General features: G+C 51.8%; 1 protein-coding gene and 1 long non-coding RNA gene across 7 annotated transcripts in view; both read left to right on the top strand.

Annotated features, from left to right (window-relative positions):
- ECE1 (endothelin converting enzyme 1) overlaps positions 1-25,343 on the top strand; it is a 162,282-nt gene that overhangs the window by 82,061 nt on the left and 54,878 nt on the right. For 2 of the 6 annotated variants that reach the window (XM_060200868.1, XM_016193078.2), the window contains exons 2-3: positions 786-872; positions 17,766-17,907. In XM_060200868.1, the coding sequence (XP_060056851.1) occupies positions 786-872; positions 17,766-17,907 (229 nt within the window). Of the gene's footprint in view, positions 1-378; positions 476-581; positions 873-17,765; positions 17,908-25,343 lie in introns of those variants that run through there. The other 4 variants (XM_060200867.1, XM_060200870.1, XM_060200869.1 and 1 more) reach the window with 3 other exon arrangements.
- On the top strand, positions 5,391-8,902 carry LOC132541170 (uncharacterized). Its single transcript, XR_009552342.1, has 2 exons — positions 5,391-5,598; positions 5,892-8,902. It is a non-coding gene; the product is annotated as an uncharacterized LOC132541170 (long non-coding RNA).

Below are 25,343 nucleotides of genomic sequence, written 5' to 3'. Positions count from 1 at the left end.
GCTGGGAGCGGGGAGTGAGAGTGGGAAGACTCCCTTTTGACAGAAGGGTCACAGAAGGGGCGATGCTCTCTTGTCTCTGCGCATACGGTTAGGTTAGGGCACCTCCTTCCCGGTCTGCGCCCTGGGGGCGCCCCTTACTAAAGGGACTGAAGGTGTCCCGGTGGGCAGGGAGGGGTGTGCGGGGTGCCCCTGCCTGTTAGCAGCGGCCTTCCAGAAGGGGTGCAGTCTGTCTCCCCGAGCCTGGGGTCCTGGGGTGGGACTAGGAGGGAGCCGGGAGCCTGGAGCCCACGAAGCCCCGCCCGCGAGGGTGGCGCCCGCCCGGCCCCCGCCCCCCGGCCCCCGGCCCCCGCCCCCTGGCCTGGCCCGGCGGCTGGAGCGGGAGACTCCCGCACCCTGGGGCCGCGGTCTGGGGGCAGTCTGGGGGTGCGGGGGAGGGGAGTGCGGTCTGGGGGGGCGAGGGGGACGCCGTCTGGAGGTGCGGGGGCGGCAGGGGTGCCAGGGAGCTGTGGTCTGAGGGCTCCGTCTGAGGGTGCAAGGGGTGGTCTGGGGGTGCAGGGGAGGTGCGGGGCCGCATCTGGAGCTGCAGGGGACAACATCTGGGGGTGCGGGGCAGTCTGCGGGTACAGGGGCGGCCAGGGGGCGCGGGGGAGGTGCGGGCTGAGGGTCAAGGGCTGGTCTGGGCGTGCAGGGGAGGTGCGGGTGTGGGGGCGGAGGACGGGACCCCTGACCCTGCGGGCCGGGCCATGGAGGCGCTGAGAGAGGCCGTGCTCCACTTGGCCTTGCAGATGTCCACCTACAGGCGGGCCACGCTGGACGAGGAGGACTTGGTGGACTCTCTCTCAGAGGGCGACGGCTACCCCCAAGGCGCGCAGGTAAGACCCCGGCTGCCAGACCCCCACCCAGGTGGCTCCGCGAGCCCGCCCCTCCCAGACCTGCTGAGAGGTCGGCCAGGTGCAGGGTGGACTGTCCAGAGGCGGCCGCGGAGGCCAGGGGCTGGGGTCTGGGACCTCAGCTCTGAGCGCGGAAACCCTGCTGGACTCTCAGGCCCCAGCATAGCCACTGGGGAGCAGCTTTATCTGAGGGTTACCTCCGGGGTGGGGCGGTATTTCTTCTATAGGAGGTGGAAAGTTTCTCTTTTTTAAATTTTTTTATTGGCTAGGGCAGAGAGAAATTGAGGGGGGGAGATAGAGATGGAGAGAGAAAGAGAGACACCTGCAGACCTGCTTCACCGCCTGTGAAGCGTCTCCCCTGCTGGTGGGGAGCCGGGGGCTTGAACCCCTGCCCTTGTGCTTAGTGCTATGTGCTCTTAACCGGGTGCGCCACCGCCCTGCCGGAGGCGGAGAGTTTCTTGAGAGACTTTCACTGAGAGAGGGAGAGAGAGGGCAGAGCACCACTCCATATGAGGGAGCCACCAGGGACCAAACCTGGAGGCTCAGGCACATAAGTCCCTTGCCCAGCCAGTTGTGATTTCCCTGGTGTTGCCCTTCCTTGCTCTTTCCCTCGATGCCAGAATTTCCTGAGGGGGGGGGAGGCTGGGGGCCGAGGCAGAGGACAGACCATCTTCGCCTGCTCTCCGTTTCCTGCTCTTTTCCTCTTGCTCAGGAAGCCCAGCTCCTGCTCTTTCCAGGCCTGGCCCTGAGGGAGCGCAGCGGCCCCTCCGGCCCGACCTGTGGTGGAGCCTGGAGCCTGATTCTGTTCTCCTGCCTGGGGGCTGAGCCCGGACAACTCCGCTGACTTGCTTGGACCCAGGCAGGCAGATGGGAGAAACTGGAAATGCCAAGGACATCCCCAGGGCCTCGGGACTTGGCTTCTAAGAAGCCACTGTAGAGGAACGGAAATGTGGGCCCCCAGGTCAGCCCTCCCCGAGGAGCCCTCTTAGAAGCGGTGGATTCCCACCTGCAAGCTACTTAACTAGGCCTGGGGGGTCCACACTTATGGTCCCAAGTGCCCCCAGATGACATCTTTATCCACATCACCCCCTTAGCCATTAGGGCTACCTGTGAGGTGTCACAATGGGGACCCATGTGGGGTCTTGCATGTGCCTCTTTACAGATGATGAAACTCAGGCTCTGAAAGGTGAGGCCGCTTGTGTTTGGTCAGGGAGCCCCTGTTCGTCCAGAGCAATGTCCCTGCGGGCCTTTCCTAAGGGCTGAACCCAGCAGAAAGCTAGATTTCTGTGGCTACTGCTTTTCCCTTCAAAACTCAGGACAGTCTAATCAGCAATCTTTTCAAGCTCATTTTCACGGAAGGCTATCAGTACACCAACACAGAAGTGTTTTGGAATTCACAACAAGATAATGTGCTTTGTTGCTATAACAATATCTCCCCTCTAAGTCCAGCCTTTTCTTCTTCTTTGTTAAATATTTATTATCTTTATTTATTGGTTAGAGACAGCCAGAAATCAAGAGAGGAGGGGGAGACAGAGGGAGAAAGAGAGACACCTGCAGCCCTGCTTCACCACTTGCAAAGCTGTCCCCCTACAGGTGGGGACTGGGGGCTCAAACTCTGGTCCTTACACACTGTAACGCTGAGCCCACCCTTTTCAGGGTCATAAAAGACATTCACCACCACCCCCCACACACACACTCTCCCAGGCTGCCCAGTCACTGTTCGCTGGGGGCGAACGTGTTCAAACGTGACTCTACCCATGGCTTTGGGCAGTCTGTTCAAGCTCCTCATAACGTAATCCCCTAATCTGTAAAACGGGGTTTAGCGAAGGTGGTCGTGTGCATATTTCAGGGCCCCACAGGACTGTTGTTTCTGTGCCCTATGAGGTAAGGGCCCTGTGGCCATGTTACAGATGATAAAAGCTGAATAATCAGGGACCTTCCTGTGGTCACGTTGCTCTCTTGTGGGTTGGCGTGCAGTGCCAGGAGCCTGACGCCAAACTACCAAACTGGCCACACTGCCCACTTTTGCCAGGGGGCTGCCCTACAGATTCTGAGTGATCTATGGGAACCTGACCCGGGTCCCCTGGAGCGCCCATGACTTCTCTCAAAATACCCAGTTCTTCTTCTTCTAGGGGTGAAGAACACATTGACTTCAACTACTGGAGTAGGATCTTTCTTTTCTTTTCATTTCATTTCATTGGACAGAACAGAGAAACTGAGAGAGGAAGAGAAGATAGGGAGAAAGAGAGGGAGGGGAGAGAGAAACGCAGACCTGCTTCACTGCTCTTGAAGTGTCCCTTCTGCAGGAAGGGATCTAAGGGCTCGAACCTGGATCCTTGTGCAGATCCTTGCACTTCATACTATGTATGCTTAACCTGCTGCACCACTGCCCAGCCACTTGGAGTAGGATTTTTCTAGTCGCTTTATGTATTTAATCTTGAGGGTTTTTCAGTACAAAATCTTCACATACTCATTCGTCTAAAAAGATGTTTTAAAGGTTAAAAAGAAACCTTGGGTCCACTGCTAATATAAGCACTTCCAATTTATCACAATGATACATCTCTCTCTGTGTGTGTGTATATATATATATATATATTTAGCATAACTGAGCTATAAATATGCTGTGTCCTTCTCTGTTATTTATTTTGCAGGACCTCTTCCACTGATTCCAGGTCAACTTTTCTCTGCTTTTCTTTAAATTCAAGGAGAAAGAGAGAAAATAGGGAAAGCGACGAGAGAGGGAGGGAGAGACTCCACACCACCACCCGCTGTCTGCGGACTCCTCTCACAGCTGAGTGCGCCCCTGTGTGAACCAGGCTTTACTCACAGAAAGACAGGCGCTCTGCCGGGCAGCTGTCTCCTGACACTGCTTTCTTCACTCGATATTATTCATGAGTGTTCTTCAGCGTTATTATTATTATAATTTGCAAACATGCTGCCATAAAATCATAACACTTCATGGTATCAATATATAAAGCTATTTACCCACGGGTTCAAGCCTGCAGCCCCCACTGCAGGGGACATTCCACAAGCAGTGAAGCAGTGTTGCAGGTGTCTTTCCTCTGTCTTCCCTGCCCCCACCCCATCTCTCACCTCTGTCAAAGAAAGAAAGGCAAACAAAATCACCCCAGGAGTGAGAACGTCATGTGCAGGCACAGAGTCCGAAGCAAACATACAAACCCTCTTGTATAGCTGGACAGTAGGTCCAACTGCCAGCACTGACAGGCCTCTTTTTATTTATTTTTACTAGTGATTAAATACTAATTTATAAAGTTACAAGACAACAGGGTATAACTCCGTACCATTACTACCACCAGAGTTCTGAATTTGCAATCCCTCCTTTGGAAGGTACTGAAGTTCTCCTAAGGTTGCAGATATGGGTTGACTATTATTTCTACAACTGTCTGTCTGTATGTGTATAGATTTCCCCCTTTTGTGAGGTCCCATCTTCTCTTCCTTTCCAGATCACACCTACAACTATCACTACATCCAAACATCCCTATACCCTTCTCTCTCTCTGGGTCCTGATGGATGGGGTTGGAGTTCAAAGCCCTCTGGTCATCTTCCCCTAACATTTCTCCCCCTCTGGGAGTCTGGACCAAAATTATTTTTGAAAGTGGGTGTTCTGGATTCTGTCATTGCTTCTCCACTGGACATGAGTGTTGGCAGGTGGACCCACACCCTCAGCCTGTGTCTGTCTGTCCCTAGTGGGGCAGGGCTCTGGGGAGAGGAGGCTCCAGGACACATGGTGAGGGCGTCTGCCCAGGGAGGTCAGGATGGAGTCATGGTAGCATCTGCAACTTGGTGGCTGGTAGGTAGCAAGATATAAAGCAGGAAAAAAAAATGCTTAATGAATAGAAACCAAAAAGTAGAAACATGATTTTTATGGTTTTTTATTCATCTGATGTGAGGTATATATTTAAAAAAAAAAAAGTAGAAACAGAGCAGATGAGATTAGGGTTCTCAGGGTGGAAAGAAACTAAGAAGTCCATGTTAGGCCAGTTCCTAGGAGCCTGTAACGATCGTAGTTTTGCTTGGGTTTGCTGATGTGGAGTTGGATGAGGATTTTTTTTGAGAAGATGGTCTCAGAGTGGAGAAAAGGGATAGAAAGCTGGACTAGGGCGGAGAGTAGCTTCCAATCTCGAAGGAAATTTGTGAATAAAATTAACTGTTTACCCCACTGACTTACCAAGGCCTGTATCTGCTGATAGTATGCACATGAGCCTGTGTGTCTTCTGAGACCCTGTAGGTCTGAGCTCACAGACCATGGTCAGCTGGGACCATTGTAGGATGCTCTCATTTGAGGACCCGCCAACCCAGAATGGCAGAATGTGCTGACCCAGCCTGCTTCAGAGAGTGTGGAGTCCCCATCATTGCTGTTCCACAGTGACGGCAAGGTCCTGGAGAGGCCACAGAAGGGCTTGTGATGACAGTACTGAAGAAATGGCCAGTGATGGTGAAGGAGGGATCCATTATAGAGCTAGGAGCAGGCGTGTCAGAGGTCTAGGTGCAGGCCTGTCAGAGGTCTAGGTCAGGCGTGTCAGAGGTCTAGGTCAGGCCTGTCAGAGGTCTAGGTGCAGGCGTGTCAGAGGTCTAGGTGCAGGTGTGTCAGAGGTCTAGGTCAGGCCTGTCAGACGTCTAGGTCAGGCCTGTCAGAGGTTTAGGTCAGACGTGTCAGAGGTCTAGGTCAGGCCTGTCAGAGGTCTAGGTGCAGGTGTGTCAGAGGTCTAGGTGCAGGCGTGTCAGAGGTCTAGGTCAGGCGTGTCAGACGTCTAGGTGCAGGTGTGCCAGAGGTCTAGGTGCAGGTGTGCCAGAGGTCTAGGTGCAGGCGTGTCAGAGGTCTAGGTCAGGCGTTTCAGAGGTCTAGGTCAGGCGTGTCAGAGGTCTAGGTCAGGCGTGTCAGAGGTCTAGGTGCAGGCGTGTCAGAGGTCTAGGTCAGGCGTGTCAGAGGTCTAGGTCAGGCGTGTCAGAGGTCTAGGTGCAGGCGTGTCAGAGGTCTAGGTCAGGCGTGTCAGAGGTCTAGGTCAGGTGTGTCAGAGGTCTAGGTGCAGGCGTGTCAGAGGTCTAGGTGCAGGCGTGTCAGAGGTCTAGGTCAGGCCTGTCAGAGGTCTAGGTGCAGGCGTGTCAGAGGTCTAGGTCAGGCGTGTCAGAGGTCTAGGTCAGGCGTGTCAGAGGTCTAGGTCAGGCCTGTCAGAGGTCTAGGTGCAGGCCTCTTTCCTCCTTTAGAAATTTCCCTATGAGTTGGTTCTAGAAATAATGCCATTACTTTGTTTTGGGACCTTTTACATGCAGAGTTTTTGCCATTTCAGGCAATTTTTTTTTTTTTTTGCCTCCAATTTTATCACTGGGGCTTGGTGTCTGCATTTTTATCATTTGGTGAATTCACTACTCGTGGAGGCCATTTTTTCCCCTTTTTGTTGCCCTTGTAATTATTCTTATTGTTGTTATTGTTGGATAGGACAGAGAGATATCAAGAGAGGAGGGGTAGGCAGAGAATGGAATGGAAAGATAGACACTTGCAAACCTGCTTCACTGCCTGTAAAACAACCCCTCTGCGGGTGGGGAGCCGGGGGCTCGAAATGGGATCCTTACACTGGTCCTTGCGCTTCATGCCAAGTGCACTTACCCTGCTGCACTGCTGCCCTGGCTCCGCCAACTTTTTAAAAAGATTTTATTTATTTATTCATGAAGAATTAGAAGAGAAAGAACTAGACATTACTGTGCTTCTGGATTGAACTGAGGACTTCACACTTTATCCATTGTACCACCCCCTGGACCACTCTGGTCACTGTTTCCTTTTTTCTTTTTAAAATTTATTTATAAAATTAAAAAATATATACAAGACACTAGGTTCAGAGGAGCACAATTCCACACAGTTCCCACCACCAGAGTTCCCTGTCCCATCCCCTCCATTGGAAGCTTCCCTGTTCTTTATCCCTCTGGGAGCTTGGACCCAAATTCTTTATGAGGAGCAGAAGGTGGGAGTTCTACCTTCTGTAATTGCTTCTCCGCTGGACATGGGTGTTGGCAGGTGGATCCATCCCCCAGCCTATTTCTGTCTTTCCCTAGTGGGGCAGGGCTCTGGGAAGGTCATCTGCCCAGGGAAGTCAGGTTGGCATCGTGACTGTATCTGCAACTTGGTGGCTGGAATAAGATGAAGGTATAAAGCAGAACAAATTGTTTAATAACAGAGAACCTATAGGCAAAAATATAGCAGATGAAATTTGGGGCCTCCATTTTGGAAAAAGTTGGTCTATTTTAGGTATATTCCAAGGGGCCCATGACTTTAATTTTTGCCTGAGTCTGACAGCTAACATGCAGGTTGGCCAAAGGTATTGTCTGGGAAGATAGTGTCATAGTTGAAAATAAAACTAGAAAGCTGGATCAGGGCAGGAAGTAGCTCCCAAATAAGGGTTAAGTATATAAATTCTGTTGACTGTAAGCCCCATCTGTTTGATCTGGGGCCCATATTCAGCACAGGAGCCTGTGTGACCTCTGCATCCCTGTGGGTCTGAGCTCACATCCTGTGGTCACGGCTGGGAACATTCCAGGCTGCACTAACTTCAGGACCCATCTTCCTCAGGTGGTAGGCAGAGTATATTGTGCAACCTCCCTTCAGAGAATGCGACATTCCCCACCTTTGTTGAGCCACATGAGGGCCAAGACCTGTAGGGACCCACAGAGGGTCCATTGTGTTGTTCCTGATGGAGACGACCAGTGACAGTCGTGAGAGGGATCTGTTAGTGATCTTGCCCCATCACGTCTGTGTGGGAACACCAGGACTCTCTGACTAGGGCCCCGGGTGATGGGGTGACAGGTCACTTTTTCTTTCAGGTACAGACCACAGCACTGGGCTCATTCTGTTGCCTCGTTTGGTTTGAGCCTGAGCCACATGCCTGGCACGTACCTTAGTGAGCCCTCCCTCTCTGGCCTCTGATTTTAGGTTTTAGAAAGTGGACCCTACCACCTAATTCTCCTTAAAAAATAAACTGGCTTGTAAATATTGTTTTAATGAAATAAAAAATGACAAGCTATTTTGAAGCCCATTTAGTTCTAGTAATTTCAAAGTTATTGATTTTGATAGTAGAAAAATCTCCACTTTAAAGCTAAACTTGCAGCTTTTTTTTTTTTTCTGACTATGCTTACAAAGTGCTAAATTTAGCTGGAGCAAAGTTCTACCTGCACTTTTCCAGGAAGGGTTTTACTTTCCCAACCAAAAACTGTCACTGTTGACTGAGTGCACATTTCCAGTCAGACAGTGGAGCTGAGTCCTGGCACGGCCTCCTGTCTGTTCTGAGACCTGAATGCCATCCACTTCAGTGGTTTCCCTACCTATCTACCTATCTGTCATGTCTGTCTGTCTGTCAACCTCTCTACTATCTCTCTCCTCTCTCTCCCTCTCTCTCTGGTGTGGGATTAATATTAATCCACCTCTCAGAGCTATTGCGAAGAATCAATGAAATAATACGACTTTTTTTTTTTTGTGACCAGGGTTATTGCTGGGCCTCAGTGACTGCATAAGCACCATTTCCAGCAGACGTTTTTCCTTTTCTCTTTCTTCCTTGTTTTTTTATTAGAGAGGAGAGAGAGAGGAGAAAATTGAGAAAGGAGTGGGGAGGAAGAGAGACCTGCGGACTTCCTCAGTGTAGCCGTAATCCTTTGAGAGCCTTTGCTCTGATCAGATAGGCTTACTCCCCCACACACACCCACCCCGTCCCCCTACACACATCCAGAACAAACCTTTCAGCTAAAGCTGTGCCATCAGCCTAAACTATGGAGAAGACAGCCACAACTGCTTCCCAAAAATCTTTAACACGCATCCATTTACTTCTAAATGTCAAAATTTTCAAGAAACAAATGAAAGCAAGCTGAGATACTGAACTCTTAATGGTGGTTTTCTTGTTTTGTTTTGTCTTTTCCCAAGCCATGCACACATTTTTGGGGAGCAGACGTTACTTTAAGAAATGTTATATCACTTAACACTCCTCTAGAAAAAAAAAAAGAAAAGAAAAGAGACACTCCTCTGTCTTTCTAGAAGATACTTTCAACTCCACATGCTAAGGCTTTACTCTTGGTTAAAGAGCGGTCCTAGAATCTGTGGTCCTGAGGCCTTTTTAGCTTCCTCGTCTTGAAGACAGGAATCAGAGGCTGCCTGGTGGCTTATCAGAGTCCCAGCAAAGTCAGGGCCTTTCCTCATCAGGTGTGCTCTGTCTCCCATGTCTTGGCGTGCTAGGTGTTGCTTCTGGAAGCAGAGGTGGCTGGAAAGTCCTTCTAAATGCCAGGCTCCGACTCCTGTTAAGACACAAGGGGGCACAGCCTGGAAGGTGGTCAGTGGCAGAGCTCTGGGCTTGCAGGGGTGAGGTTCTGAGTTCAGTCCCTTTCACTGCGTGTGTCAGAATGCCTCTCTGCCCTTCCTCCCACTCGCCCACCGTCTCTTATGAGATAAAACAAACATTTTACTAATTTTTTTGAGGATGTGGGGAGCATCTAGGGGGTGACTCACTTGGTAGCACACACACACACACACACACACACACACACACACACACACACATCACAGTGTGCAAGGACCCAGGTTCAAGCCCCTGTCCCCACCTGCAGAGGGAAGCTTCATGAGTGGAGGGCACTGCAGTTGTCTCCTCTTCTCTCTGTCTCTGTGTGTTTTTCTCTGGCTCTCACCTTCTATCAGAAATGGCCACCAGGAATAGAGCCACACAGGCACCAAGCCCCAGCAATGACCCTGGTGGCAAAGAAAAAAAGGTGCAAGGCACCCCCTCCCCTGTGGGGGCCGGGTATTATTGTAGGTCCTTGTCAGTCACTGGAGGAGTCAGGCAGCCAGACAGGAAGGGATGGGGAAAGGACATTTAGTTTTGCTCAGGTCTGGCCCTTGGCCTCAGCCAGACATCCATCATATGGAAACTCTACTGGAAGAAACTTCCCCAAGTTGGGCACACGGAGGCAGGGTGCCACGCCGAGCTGCCGTGATCTGTCTGCTCCGAAGGCTGACACGGAGGCTGGCAGCCTGGTCGCCCTGCCTGTGCTCACGGGGTGGCTGGCTCTCGGACTCCAGTGGGTAGGCTCTCTGCCCAGACCTTGGCCAGGCCGACTTGTGCTTGCTGTGAGGACACAGCGGTGGCTCAGAAAAGGGTTTTGTGCCCCCCCCCCCCCAGTCCCTGCTGCTGCCGGTTGGTCTCCTGGCCCCTGGGGCAGCCTGGTTCTGTCCTGGCAGAACCCGTTCTTGCTGGGACAGGTGAGCCAAGCACTCACTCCTGTAACTGAATCTTTATCCCTAATCAGGGCTTTGTTCTCTTGGCTGTGGCGACCTTGGGAACTACTGAGTTAGACCTCGCTCTTGTTTCTCTCCTTCTCTCTGTTCCTGTAGTTTTCCGTCTTTCTCTGCCTCTCTCCTTCCATCTCTCTCTTCCTGTTTCATTCTCTTTCTTTCCCTCTCTTTTCCCCTCTTCTCTCCCTTTCTCTTTTCTCCTTCTTTCTCTCTTTCCCCCTCCTCTCTCTCTGTACCCCTGCCCCCTCTCTCTTCCCCCTCTCTTTTTCTCTCCCCACCTCCTCTGCCTCCAGTGACAGTATGTGGTCTAGTAGGCCCTCCTCTGACTGCGCTCTTGCAGCAATTCTCAATTCCACCTTCCTTGGGAGTGTCAGTTCTGCCCCATGGCCCCTCTGGTTACCTCCCCAGCAGTGTGACCCAGCAAGCTGCCCAATCCTCAGCTGTCCACACCACTCCAGACCCTCGCAGTGCGCGTGCCCTCGAGGCAAGTAAGGACTGCTCTCATCTCCCTGAGCCCTTTCTGGAGCCTCTGAAGGAAGAGCACAGAGAACAGAGGCACAGAGGAGAGTGTGAAGGCCCTGTCCTGACACTGTGTGTGGACTGGACAGCCTCTCAGAGACCAGGCTTGTCCAGAACTCAAGACCCCCAGACAGGAGATCCAGGCCAGAACAGAATGTGAGGGCTGTTAAAAACCCTGTTTACTCATTTTGTTTGCACTTCTGCCTCAAATAATGGCTTTTAACTGAATTCTGACTTAATCCTAATCCAGTCTTGCAGTGGGTACCACTCCTTAGCTTGGCATCAGACACTGGGGCGCAGCTTAACCCTCTCCTCCTTGGAGGCAGCTCGGCCTCTAGACTGAAGTTCTGGCCGGAGGGGCTTGCCTCACCGCCTCAGCACCTCTTCTCTGTCCGTCTCCGTCTAACTCCAGTGTGTCTTCTGTCACCAACTTGAACTGCTCTCCACCCTTGAGGACTCCAGAATAGCATTGGGTAGCAACAACATAGAATTTTCTTTCTTTCCTTCTGATAGCGCAGAGAAATTGAGAGGGGAGGAAGAGATAGAGAGGGAGAGAGAGAGGGAGAGAGATGCCTGCAGCCCTGCTTCACCTCTCAGAAAGCTTCCCCCTGCAGGTGGGGACCAGGGGCTTGAACCCAGGTCCTTGTGCACTCAGCAGAGTGTGCTACCAGCCAGTCCCACAACACAGGATCAACTTGACGGCGGGCACAGAGAAGGTACTCAAATGTCAGCAAACTCTTTCTTTTCCCTCCTCTCTGTATCTATCACTGCTTCTCTTCCTTCCACTTCTCCTCTCCCTCTCCCTTCCAGCACCTTTCTCTCCGCAGCCAGAACTACACTGCCCTCACAAAGTGAGATTTTGCTTGTTCTGGTTTTTTTTTTTTTCCTCCTCCAGGGTTATTGCTGGGCTCGGTGCCTGCACCATGAATCCACCACTCCTGGAGGCCATTTTTTTCCCCCTTTTGTTGCCCTTGTTGTAGCTTTGTTGTGGTTATTATTATTGCCCTTGTTGACGCAATTCGTTGTTGGATAGGACAGAGAGAAATGGAGAGAGGAGGGGAAGACAGAGAAGGGGAGAGAAAGATAGACACCTGCAGACCTGCTTCACCGCCTGTGAAGCGACTCCCCTGCAGGTGGGGAGCTGGGGGCTCGAACCAGGATCCTTCCTCCGGTCCCTGCGCTTTGCGCCACATGCGCTTAACCCGCTGCGCCACCGCCCGACCCCCTGTTCTGGTTTTTTATCACCACCAGGTTTATTGCTGGATACAGGTGCCTACACAGTGAGTCCACCACTCCCAGTGGCCATTTCTACCTCTTTTTTTTCTTTTGTTTGATACGACAGATAAAAATTGAGACAGGGATAAAGAAGGGGAGCCAAAGAGAGACACTGGCAGCACTACATCATTGCTTAGGAGCCTCCTCCATGGGTGGAGACACAGGGCTGGAACTCAGGTCCTTGCACACGGTCACGTGTGTTCTAGGTATGCCACCACCTGGCCCACAGGTTTTTGCTTCCCCAGGTCAAAGTTCTGTGTTCCCTGCTTCCTGAGCCAGTACCAGGTAGACAGATGCCCTGAAGCCAAGGACCCCTGGCTGCCCGTCACCTCTGTCTCCCCACAAGCTCAGCCGTGATCGTGAGGACACAGAGGCCCAGGAGAGGCATGTGTGCAGGGCCGAGCAGCAGGAAGAGGAGGCAGAAAGCAGTGCCTTTACTCCTCTGTTTGGGGTGCCTGACCACTGGCCCCAGGGAAACTGTGAGAGAATTAACCTGGATGGGCACTCTCTTCTCTGGGGGGTAGGTTACCTGGCAGTGCACTCACCTTACTGTGGGCAAGGGCCCAGTTTCAAGACCCGGTACCCTTGGGAACACCACGATAGCACCAGGGAAGCTTGTGGATGGAAAGATGCTGCGATTGCTATCTTCTCTGTCCCTCTTTCATCAAAAAGAATTTAAAAATTAGGACCCAGGGGCTGCATGGTGGCGCATCTGGTGGAGCGCACATGTTACAGTGCACAGGGACCAGAGTTCGAGCCCCGGTCCCCACCTGCAGAGGGAAAGCTTTGCAAGTGGTGAAGCAGTGCTGCAGGTGTCTCTCTGTCTCCCTCCCTCCCTATCTCCCCCTTCCTTGTTGATTTCTGACTGTCTCTATTATGTGTATGTGTATGCATATGCCGTGTGCAAGAATGTGAGATCAATCCCCTGGTCCCCACCCAGAGGAGAGGAGCTTCATAAGAAGTGAAGCCAGGCTGCCCATGTCTCTTTCTCTATCTCCCGCTCCCCTCTCAATTTTTCTCAGCCTCTATCCAAATAAAAGAAAAGGGAAAAGGGGGGTGGGGGAAATGCCTGCCAGCAGTAGATCCTTAGTGCAAGCACAAAGCCCCAAAAGCCCTGGTGGCAGAAAGAAGAAAGGAGGGGGAGGTCAGGAGGGGGAAGCGGGGGAGGGAGGGAGTCTGCTCTGGAGAAACACTCAGACACCTCTGTGCACCCAGCCAGGCTGTCTGGCTCCATCACTCCCTCCAACCCCAGATGTGCCGCTTAATTCCAGGAGCGTGTGCAGTCATTTCCCACATCTTAAAAGGGTTCTTACAGGGATTCCAGGAGGTAGTGACCTTCCCTCATCCGTGTCCCAGCCCCCAGAACCTGCGCAGAAGTGTCACCAGGCCGCAAGTTCCTTTTACCAGCTTTAGAACTTGATTTGTTTTCCACGAAAAGGTTTTCTTCCCTTTTTTATTTTCTGGTACAGCAAATCCCAGTCATTTCCTGCCCCGAAAATACCCACTGATGAGACCTCTCCGTGCCCCTCCCTAGGGAGACAACCTGGGGTCTTCTCATCCCAGGCTGCAGCCTGCTTCTCGGGCGGGGGGCGCAGCCCCAGCAGCTGGCAAGGCCCCTCGGGGACAGAGGCTGAATGTCCCGGATGTCCACCCTTCCCTGACAGGCTGTGGCTCTTGCCAGCTCACTCGCCCTCTCCCCTTCACACCTTCCCTCCACCAAACTCTTTCCAAAGAGCAAATCATGCCAGATCATTCCAGTTCATGGAGAACCTCACAGTCTTTCTCCTCTGCCTTTTTTAAATGATCTTTTATTTTCTCGATGCCAACAGGGTTACTACTAGGGCTTGGTTCCTGCACAGTGAATCCAGGACTCCCAGCTTTCATTTTGCTTTCCATTATTTTAAGCCATTTTTTATTTGTGATTAATAGTGGTTTTCACAATTTTTCAAAATTTTTTATTTATAAGATGGAAATATTGACAAGACTATAGGGTAAGAGGGGTACAACTCCACACAATTCCCACCACCAGAACTCTGTATCGCATCCCCTCCCCTGATAGCTTCCCTATTCTTTATCCCTCTGGGAACATGGACCTGGCTCATAGGACTCTTTAATTCCATTTTGGGTGGTGCACTTCTTAACAAAACCTCAAAACCTAGATATAGACCAGGCCCCATGAGATGGGGCAGTTGTATACATGTATCCACAAGTTAGGGGAAAACATATTCCTTAAAGCAAAAGTGCACAGTAGTTTATACTGAGTCAATAAATGCAGCAAGCAAGTAGAAAGACCTAAAAAAATGCCATAAAGCACCTAATGAAATAGTCTCTACTTAGACCTGGACACCCTCCTCACCTGCCTCCTATTACACTTCCCTCAGTCACTCCAAAGCTCACCTTGTCAGACAAAGCAAGGACTACAAGAGCTGAATAAGGGCAAGAGACTGGCACACTTTAGTGATGGCTCTTTAGTCACTATCAGGCCACCCCATCACCTGGGGCCCAAGTCAGGGAGTCCTGGGGTCCCCACACAGACATGATGGGCCTAGACCTCTAACAGACCCCTCTCTCCATTATCACTGGCCACTTCCATCAGGAACAACATAATGGACCCCTCTGTGGGTCCTCAGTGTGGGTCAACAATGGTAGGGAATGTTCCATTCTCTGAAGGGAGATTGGACAACATAATTACCTACAACCTGAGGAAGATGGGTCCTGAAATTAGTGCAGCCTGGAATGGTCCTATAACATTCTCATGAGAGTAATGAGGCTGAAGGGTTGACATTCCATGCCTGAAGTCTCTGGGCACAGTCTGAAGTGAAGCATGCCGAGGTGGTTCTGGTTGCATTGATTAGGTTGGGATCAGCAGATGCAGTGTCAGTTGGCATGAATTGAGAGAAGCATGCAGAAAAGTGAGCCCCACCCTAGAGGTTCCAGGACTGGAAGAAATAAGGGCTTTATAGAGAAAGGGGAAGATTCCTTCTGTCTAAGGGTTTAAGAAGGCAAGAATAGTTATTGCTATAACCAAATTATTTGGAAATTGGGTTAATTTTGAAAATCCCTTTGTTAGCATTTGCTGTGTCATACAAGACCTCACGTAATTTATGTCCTTTTATGCTATTTACATATAGCTGTGTCTTATCCACTAAGCCACTTCCCAGACCACATACAGATAGCTGTATCTTACAAAGTAATGCTACCAGTTGCTTCTGTTCTCCCTGGCCTAAGCTTTTAGGAGATTTAATATTTCTTTTTTCCTCTCTTTTTAATTTTTTATATTTATTTGTTTATTTTCCCTTTTGTTTCCCTTGCTGTTTTATTATTGTAATTATTGTTGTTGTTGTTATTGATGTTGTCATTGTTGGATAGGACAGAGAGAAATGGAGAGAGGAGGGGAAGACAGAGAGGGGGAGAGAAAGACAGACACCTGCAGACCTGCTTCAGCGCCTGTGAAGCGACTCCCCCACAGGTGGGAAGCCGGGGGCTCGAACCAGGATCCTTACGCTGGTCCTTGTGCTCGCGCCACGTGACCTTAACCTGCTGCGCCACCGCCCAACTCCCGGGAGATTTAATATTTCAAAGTCATTATTAGAAATGTATTAATTATTTGAGCTCACTGTTAAAATTCAATCTGATTACTAATTTGAAGTCTTAAGAGCTTAGGTTGAAGGAACATACACTCAGCCTATGGTCTGTGCATCAGAAAGTTTGAGACATTGCATCCGTTATTCCCCTCTCATATTAGTTAAATAGTTATTTGTGAGACTGTAAGTTAATAGGAGTGTATATTAACACCATTCCCACCACCAAAGGTCTGTGTCCCTCCCCCTACCCTAGTGAAGCTAAACATCCACCCTCACCCTCCACCCAGAGATCTTTACTTTGTTGCCCTACTCACAATTCTAAGGTCACAGGATACAGTTGTAAACCAAACCCACCACAAGAGTCCTGCCAGCAGCTTCCCCTTTCCTCCCCTCCGCCCTCCGCCCTCCGCCCTCCACCCTTCCTTTCCCTCCCCCTGCCTCCTCTTCCCTTCCCTTTCCTTTCCTTTCCCCTTTTGTTCTTTCTTTCTTTTTTTTTAATAAGGTCAACAGCAAGCTTCAAAGTTATTCACAGTATTCTGTTTTTAAGCTGACTAGTTTGTTCAATTTACTACTAATGATCTTTCAACAAACAGATGCGTATGACCTTTTCTTTTTTTATTTAATTTTTAAAAATTTATTTGTTTTCTCTTTTGTTGCCCTTGTTCTTTTTCATTGTTGTCGTTATTATTGTTGTTATTGATGTTGTCGTTGTTGGATAGGACAGAGAGAAATGGAGAGAGGAGGGGAAGACAGAGAGGGGGAGAGAAAGACAGACACCTGCAGACCTGCTTCACCGCCTGTGAAGCGACTCCCCTGCAGGTGGGGAGCCGGGGGCTCAAAACGGGATCCTTATGCTGGTCCTTGCGCTTTGCGCCACGTGCGCTTAACCCGCTGTGCTACCGCCCGACTACCCTTTTTTTCTTTCTAATTGAGGCAGAGGAAAATTGAAAGGGAAGGAGGAGATGGAGAGAGAAAGAGAAAGGGAGACACCTGCAGCTCTACTTCACCACTCATAAAGCTTCCCATCTGCAGGCGGGGTCTGGGGGCTTGAACCTGGGTTCTTGTGAGTGGTAATGTGTGTGCTCTAAGCTGTGTGCCACTGCCTGGGCCATGTTCTCTAAGCTGACTTCCATCATCCCCTCGCCTTGGTCCCCTTGCCCCTTCCTCCTCCATCCCCTGGCCAGTCGTCCCTTCTAATCAAGACCCATCCTAAACTTATCCTCCTCCAGGAAGCCTTCTTTGACCACCCCAGTCCCTTTCCTTATCTGCCTCCCTGTTGTGCTGTGAACAGCTAAAAGCAAGGGAGTCTGACTTTTCCTCCTACTTAGAACGAGAGGCTGAAAAGTCTCTGAAGGGAGCTCCCGCTGCTGCCCCTCCCCCATGCCTAAGCCACAGGAACCTGCTCTGGGAACGTAGGGAGCCCACCTGGCCTAGGTGTGAGGGCCTGGCTGAAGGGAGCCTGTGGTGGGGCCTGTCTCTTCTCAGCTGGGGGGACCAGGCTGGGAGGCTGCCACGCCTGCACTTCCTCTCATTGTGCCCCTCCTTCCGGGCTAGCTAGACTTGCTAGACTGGGGTGTTTTTCTCCTTCTGAGGCTCTGCTTGGATGGAGTGATTTCTCCTTGGCCTCCCCAGTCTCTGTCTCCAGCCCGCCACAGGTGGGGGCCCTGGAGTCTGCAGATGTGGGTTCAGATCCCTTTCACCTGTCAGGCCTGTGTGAAAGGCGAGGGCCTGCTCTCTGGACTTCAGTTCCATCGTGTGTTCAAAGATAAGCAAGAATTAATCCACTCACACAGCCGGGGTGGGGGGGTTGTGAGGGTTCAGTTGTGAAGGTGCCGTGCCCCTGGGCCATGGGAGCTGACTGGCCCTCAGTGTGGCTGCCAGGCTCCTGCAGGACGCCTGCAAGTCAAAACATCCTGTTCTTTTGAGCTTCTTACTGGAGAAACAGGGAAAAACAGGCTTTTTTCTTTTTTTCCTGTCTACCCTTATTGGGTAACAGAAAACACAGAGGCTCTGCAGGGTTGAGCTGTGACTCTGAGCTGAGAAGCAGCATGGCGGTTGCCTTCCTGGGTCAGGGCTGATTCCCTGGGAACCAGACCGCCCTTGGGCAGTAGGGCAGCCTTCATGTCTCCCCGGGGCCTGGGTCTGGCCCCGAGCCCCTTGGTGCTGGGGAGGGGGCTCCCGTCCTCCCCACCCCTCCTGCCTCCCTCCCCGCAGGTGAACTTCCGGAGCCCCCGGAGCGGCCAGAGATGCTGGGCCTTGCGGACCCAGATGGAGAAGCGGCTGGTGGTCCTGGTGGCACTTCTGGCTGTGGGACTGGTCACCTGCTTGGCTGCGCTGGGCATTCAGTACCGGACAAGTAGGTACCTTGGCACACCGCGGGTTGACTACTCCTGTCCTTGATCCCGGCCACCGCTTCCAGGTGCAAGGAGAGCAAGGAGACTGCTTGATCTAAGGCAGCCGCTGGCTATGACCTGGGGTCAGGTACTGTGGCTGCTGTGAGATTCTGAAGTCAAGAGGACATGAAGCCAAGATTTTTTTCATTGCTTAGCTTTGCCAGGACTAACTGCCTGTGCAATTCTTCCACTCCCAGTAGGCTCTGTTTTTGTCCTTGTTTTTCAATTTCAGATAGAGACAGAGAAGGGAAGTGAGAGACAGGGCAAGAGAAAGGAGGACAGAGAAGGGAAGACAGAGTGGTCCGGGAGGTGGTGCAGTGGATAAAGCACTGGATTCTCGACCATGAAATCCCAAGTTCAATCCCTGGCAGCACATGTACCAGAGTGATAGCTGGTTCTTTCTCTCCCTCCTGTCTTTCTTGTGAATAAATTCTTTAAAAGAGAGAGAGAAGGAAGAGAGAGAGACACAGAGAGCAAGAGAAAGGAGGACAGAGAGGGGAAGTAGAGACACAGGGCAAGAGACAGGAGCGGCATGGGCCCTGTGCCATGTGGGCCCTGAGCCATGTGGGCCCTGAGCCGGCTCCCACCACCACCTTTTTCCGATGTGGTACAGGTGACTGCTCCCAGAGCTCGTGCCTGTGTGGTGGCGGTGCTGAGCACCCTGCCTGGCCCAGTTCTTGCACCCACTTTTCTTTGAAAGGAATTAAGTGTCCGTGGAGGAGGGGTCAGAGTGCTGCAGCTCAGCACTGCTCTGCTGTCTGAGCTGCCCTGGTTCTGGGGCTTGAACCCTGGGACCCCGCATGGGATAGTGTCCTCTGTGGGCAGCCTCCCAGCATGGGGGACTCGAGTGCTGACACCACAGCTTAGCGTCTGTGTGACTCTGGGCGGTCACTCTGTCTCCCAGAGCCTGTGTCTTCTCTCAGTGGACCGCACCCTCTGGGGCCCGCTCTGAGGACAGGAGAGAGTGCACCCAACATGTGCAGAACCCAGCAGGACTCTTCTGGCCTCCATTTGGAGCCTGGCAGGATGTAGACTGGTCAGACACATAGGCTGGGGCTTGGGGCGTCCTTAACCTTCCCCAGAACAGCCCTCGCATCTCCCCTTCACTGGACACTCTGCTCTGTGAGGCAGGGCCATCCCCATCCGACGAGGCAGTGAGGCCAAGGGGGTGGGGAAGGTGGAGTCCACCCCGGCTCTGCCCCACTTTGTAGTCACGGTGCGCCCAGTGTGTTACATGACAGAACCCCAGAAGCTGTCTCTCAGTAGCCCTGCTGCCTTCAGTCACCACACCACACTTCCTTTCTTCCTCCCCCTTCCTCCCTCCTTCCCTCCCTCCTCCCCTCCCTTCTTTTCTGTCTTTCTCTCTTTTTCTTTAAATATTTATTTATTCCCTTTTGTTGCCCTTGTTTTTTATTGCTGTAGTTACTATTGTTGTCATCGTTGTTGGATAGGACAGAGAGAAACGGAGAGAGGAGGGGAAGACAGAGAGGGGGAGAGAAAGACAGACACCTGCAGACCTGCTTCACCGCCTGGGAAGCGACTCCCCTGCAGGTGGGGAGCCGGGGGCTCGAACCGGGATCTTTATACTGGTCCTTGTGCTTTGCGCCACGTGTGCTTAACCTGCTGAGCTACTGCCCCACTCTCCTCTCTCTCTCTCTCTCTCTCTCTCTCTCTCTCATCAGGGCACTGTTGAGCTCTGGTTTATGGTGGTGCAAGGAACTGAACTTGGGACTTCAGAGGCTCAGTCTTGTGTCTCTTTGCATAGCCATTATGCCATCTACCCTTGCTCATGTCACCACATTTCTCTATCTGACCTTATCAGGATATTAGAATTCAGGGCTGAGAGGTTGGTCACCTGTGTCAGGCTGAGGGGATCCAGACACTTGAGTCGCTGAGTCTCCGGCTCAGTGAGCACTTGTGGAACTGTAAATAAGTGGATCTTTTTCTAATGATGTGGGTATTTCACCAGGCCTGGAGCCTCTCCCCTGTGCCCAGTACCTTTTTTGCTGCTAGCAGAGGGACTCCTGACTGAGCACTGTACTCAGAGCCCACACTGACCAGGGCATCTGCTTCTCCCTTCAGAGAGATTATATGTCTTCACAGAGTCTGGAAACATCCCATGCAGGCCCTGCTGCCAAGCCTTCCCTACTGAGGGAGGCCAGAGCAGAGTGAGATGGGAAAGGAATTTGGAGGTCTGGAGAGAAGGCCAGACTCTGACATCTCTCCTGTACCCAGCACTTTTCATTCATTCATTCATTCATTCATTCATTCATTTTCACTCTGTCCACATTCCATGAGTGCATAGTCTATGTCAGGCACCCAGATGACGCTTGAGAAACCATTTCTTGATTACGTAACTGTTCAATGCACCATAGATGTCTTATCACACATGCCTGGTCTAGCAGGTGCCAGTCACTATCTGATCAAATAATGACTTCCAGGCCTTTGCCGCATGTGCCTGTAGCATCACGGCTGTGTTCCAGGGTGTGCACATAGCCTGCAGAGAGCAGACAGCTGAACGGAGGGAGGAACAGGAAGGACTAATGTGGGAACAGCCTTTCTCAGATGGTGACCCATGTCCTGCAGTCGCCACTGAGTCTCATCCTAAATCATTTCCATCCAGGTGTTAGTGTTTTTAGCCCTTTGGGTAGGGGGAGCAGACAAACCCCAGTCAGTGCTGACCTAGTTTTGCCCCACAGAGCCCCCAAGGTGTTTCTCCATCAAAAGCCAGAAAAGACTCTAAAAAAGGCTGATTCCTAGTGATCAGGTCCAAACCACTGTCCTTGCCGGGTGGGGCCCACAGGGAAGAGTCCTGATTCTATCTCTCTCCCGCTCCTTCAGGGCTGCAGATGGGGCGCTTAGACCTGAATCTGGGGAGAGGAACCTTGCCTCTGGGTGGGTCTGATGGCTTCACCAGCTACTTTGCCCTGGGAAAGGAGTGAACTCCTCAGACTTATCTTTTTTTTAATATTTTGTTTATTTATTTAGGAAATAGACAGAAATCGGGGAGAGAGAGAGAGAGAGAAACGCAGCACAGTTTTGTCCCTCCTGAAGATGCCCTCTTCAGGTGGGAGCCGGGGCTTAAACTCAGTTTCTCACGCACTGTAATATGTGCACTCTACCGGATGTGCCACTGCCTGACCCCCCAGATTTATCTTTTTTATGCAGTGCTGGGGGATGAATCCAGGACCACATGCTTGTACAATTCCACCAAGATGTCTCTCCAGCCCAATTTTTTATTACTTTTTCAACAGAAAGAGGGACAGATTTTTTTCCCTTTTGTTGCCCTTGTTGTCTTATTGTTGTAGCTATTATTGTTATTGTTATTGATATTGTTGTTGATGTTGCTGGAGAGGACAGAGAGAAATGGAGAGAGGAGGGGAAGACAGAGAGGGGAGAGAAAGACAGACACCTGCAGACCTGCTTCACCGCCTGTGAAGCAACTCCCCTGCAGGTAGGGAGCCGGGGGCTCGAACCGGGATCTTTCGCCGGTAACCCGCTGCACTACCACCTGACTCCCAGATTTTTTTTTAACTGAGAGAAAAAGAAGACCGAGGAAGGAAACCACAGCACCACAGCACCATCCTGGAGGTCCCTCAGTGCCATCCTTGGCAATCCTGTGTGGTGCGGGCTCTCACACATGGCCGTGCACATGCTCCCTGCTGAGCTGTCTCCTGGCCCTCCTCCCAAAATAGTGACAGTGGCTGTTCCCCCACTGTGGGTGCTGATGTCAGACATACCTGTGGAAGCATCAGGCCAGTCATGCAAGTCTCTCATGAGTTTTAGACTCTCCTCTCAGCTGAGTCGAGGCAGCTGAATACATATCTGTCTGCCTTCCTGCTACACCCCTCCGTTCCAGAAACTTGCAGGTGCTTCCCAAACAGTGGCAGTGAAACAAACTATTAGTAGTAGTAGTAGTAGTATTCCAGATAATACTCCAGAATGTCCCCCACATCATCAAAGCCCCACACCAGCTAGACAAGAGTCTGTGGTCTAGATCTGAGGCCTGGCCCTGCCTTCCCCATGAATCTCGCACAAACTAGAGGAGACATCTCTCCTGCCTCTGCAGGTGATGCCCAAGTGCTGGACAAAATTCTGTAACATATGCCTTCCTCTTCCGACGTGTCCATTCAGAAAACAGTAAACAGCAGCTGGGTACCCAGTGCAGTGCCAGGCAGAAGTGCCAGGGAAATACTGGCCCTGTCCTTCTGCTCACACTTGAGTCAGGGAGGCAGACAGGAACCTCCACAGCACAGCAATCTGTGCTGAGCAGCTTAAGCCCCAGGCAGCCTGGAAAGGAGTGAGGATCTGGGCTCCCCTGAAGAGGCACAGCTTAGTCAAATTCTGAAGGTGTTGACTTTGACAGCAAATGCAGAGGGCCTGGAATTCTTAACCAGTTCCTACCAGGCCAGGAACCATTGGCAAGGAATGTACAAACCTTGGGGTGGCAGTAATGAAGCAGTTCTTGACTAAACACTACCTAGTTGCCCTGCGGCTTAGTGAAGAATTCAAACTTCTTACTAGTTCCTAGGGATAGTTTCCTTATTTTATTTTATTTATTATTGGGTAGACATAGACATTAAGAGGGGAGAGGAAGATAGAGAGGGAGAGCGACAGACACCTGCAGCCCTGCTACACCACTTGTGAAGCTTTCCCCCTGCAGGTGGAGACCAGGGTCTTGAACCCGGGTCCTTGCACTCTATAATGTGACTGTTTAACCAGGTACGCCACCGCCTGGCCCATGGGGGTTAGTTTCTAATTTCTTAAGCCACAGCCCCGTGGGCTGAGTGGTAGCTTATGCAGTAGAGCCACAGCCCCGTGGGCTGAGTGGAGCTTATGCAGTAGAGCACACAGCCCCGTGGGCTGAGTGATAGCTTATGCAGTAGAGCCACAGCCCCATGGGCTGAGTGGTAGCTTATGCAGTAGAGCACACAGCCCCGTGGGCTGAGTGGAGCTTATGCAGTAGAGCCACAGCCCCGTGGGCTGAGTGTACCTTATGCAGTAGAGCCGCAGCCCGGTGGGCTGAGTGGAGCTTATGCAGTAGAGCCGCAGCCCCGTGGGCTGAGTGGAGCTTATGCAGTAGAGCCACAGCCCCGTGGGCTGAGTGGAGCTTATGCAGTAGAGCACACAGCCCCGTGGGCTGAGTGGAGCTTATGCAGTGGAGCACAGCCCCGTGGGCTGAGAGGAGCTTATGCAGTAGAGCACAGCCCCGTGGGCTGAAAGGAGCTTATGCAGTAGAGCACAGCCCCGTGGGCTGAGAGGAGCTTATGCAGTAGAGCCGCAGCCCCGTGGGCTGAGTGGAGCTTATGCAGTAGAGCCACAGCCCCGTGGGCTGAGTGGAGCTTATGCAGTAGAGCACACAGCCCCGTGGGCTGAGTGGAGCTTATGCAGTAGAGCACAGCCCCGTGTGCTGAGAGGAGCTTACGCAGTAGAGCCACAGCCCCGTGGGCTGAGTGGAGCTTATGCAGTAGAGCCACAGCCCCGTGGGCTGAGTGGAGCTTATGCAGTAGAGCACAGCCCCGTGGGCTGAGTGGAGCTTATGCAGTAGAGCCACAGCCCCGTGGGCTGAGTGGAGTTTATGCAGTAGAGCCACAGCCCCGTGGGCTGAGTGGAGCTTATGCAGTAGAGCACAGCCCCGTGGGCTGAGTGGAGCTTATGCAGTAGAGCCACAGCCCCGTGGGCTGAGTGGAGTTTATGCGGTAGAGCCACAGCCCCGTGGGCTGAGTGGAGCTTATGCAGTAGAGCCGCAGCCCCGTGGGCTGAGTGGAGCTTATGCAGTAGAGCCACATGTTACATGCTTGCAGACCTGGGTTCAAGCTCCTGTTCCCACCTGTAGAGGGAGGCTTGACAAGTGGTAGGTCCGTGCTGCAGGTGTCTTTTCTGCTCTTGTCTCCCTCTCTGTGTCTCACCTTTTGTGAGAAAGAAAGAAAGAAAGAAAGGAAGGAAGGAAGGAAGGAAGGAAGGAAACGGGAAACGACTGCTAGGAGGGGTGAGCTGTGCAGGCACCAAGTCCCAGCAGTAACCCTGGTGGCAAAAAAAAAAAAAAAAATCAGAGTTCCCTTGTGATGAGGATAGAAGTGCGTCTTTCGGAGAGTTGGGCGGTGGTGCAGCGGGTTAAGTGCACTTGGCGTGAAGCACAAGGACGGGCCTAAGGATCCCGGTTCAAGCCCCTGGCTCCTCACCTGCAGGGGAGTCGCTTCACAGGTGGTGAAGCAGGTCTGCAGGTGTCTGTCTTTCTCTCCCCCTCTCTGTCTTCCCCTCCTCTCTCCATTTCTCTCTGTCCTATCCAACAACAATTCTGTTAACAACAGCAATGATAACAGCAATGATAAACAACAAGGGCAACAAAAAGGGAAAAACAGCCCCCAGGAGCAGGGGATTCATGGTGCAGTCACTGAGCCCCAGCAATAACCCTGGAGGCAAGAAGAAGAAGAAGGAGAAGGAGAAGGAGAAGGAGAAGGAGAAGGAGAAGGAGAAGGAGAAGGAGAAGAAGGAGAGGAAGAAGGAGAAGAAGAAGGAGAAGAAGAAGGAGAAGAAGAAGAAGAAGAAGGAGGAGGAGGAGGAGAAGGAGAGGAAGAAGGAGAGGAGGAAGGAGAGGAGGAAGGAGAGGAGGAGGACGAGGAGGAGGACGAGGAGGAAGAGGAGGAGGATGAGGAGGAGGACGAGGAGGAAGAGGAGGAGGAAGAAGAGGAGGAAGAAGAGGAAGAAGAAGAAGAAGTGAGTCTTTCACTCGCACACACACTTTGGTCTCTCCGTGTGTGTCTGGACATTCCTGACAGCTTTGCTTCCTGAAGTTCACTGTGTAAAGACAACAGGGATTCTTTTCATTTCCCAAGTATGAAGTGTAGCATGACGGCCAGTAGACTGTTCCAGACTATGTAGAAATGCTGAGCACCCCCCTCCTTCCATAAAGATTCTAGATCCTGGGGGCCGGGCAGTGGTGCACCTGGTTAAGTGCACATGGTACAAAGTGCAAGGAACCACCCAAGGATCCGGGTTCGAGCCCCTGGCTCCCCTCCTGTGTGTGTGTGGGGGGTCTTTGCAAGTGTCAAAGCAGGTCTTTGCAGGTGTCTCTCTGTCTCTCTCCCTCTCTAGCTCCCCCTCCCCTCACAGTTTCTCTCTGTCTCGTCCAATAAAATGGAGAAAATAGCTGCCAGGAGCAGCAGGTTCAGTGCCAGCACCAAGCCCCAGCGATAACCCTGGAGAAAATAAAAGATTCTAGATCATTCTCCTAGTGGGGGAAGGGGCCTTCAACGCTGACTAAGATGATCCGATCTGGAGATGTTTAGTGGGGTCATATCCTCCACTGTTTCCTCTCCCTGTCTCCACGCCTAGAGCGTCAGTAACATTTCATTATCCCAGAATCATCTCACAAGAAAGTCACCCTGAGTGCTGTGTT

Source organism: Erinaceus europaeus, chromosome 11 (genome assembly GCF_950295315.1).
Source record: "Erinaceus europaeus chromosome 11, mEriEur2.1, whole genome shotgun sequence".
NCBI lineage: Eukaryota > Metazoa > Chordata > Mammalia > Eulipotyphla > Erinaceidae > Erinaceus > Erinaceus europaeus.
This window is presented reverse-complemented; position numbering and strand designations above follow the sequence as displayed.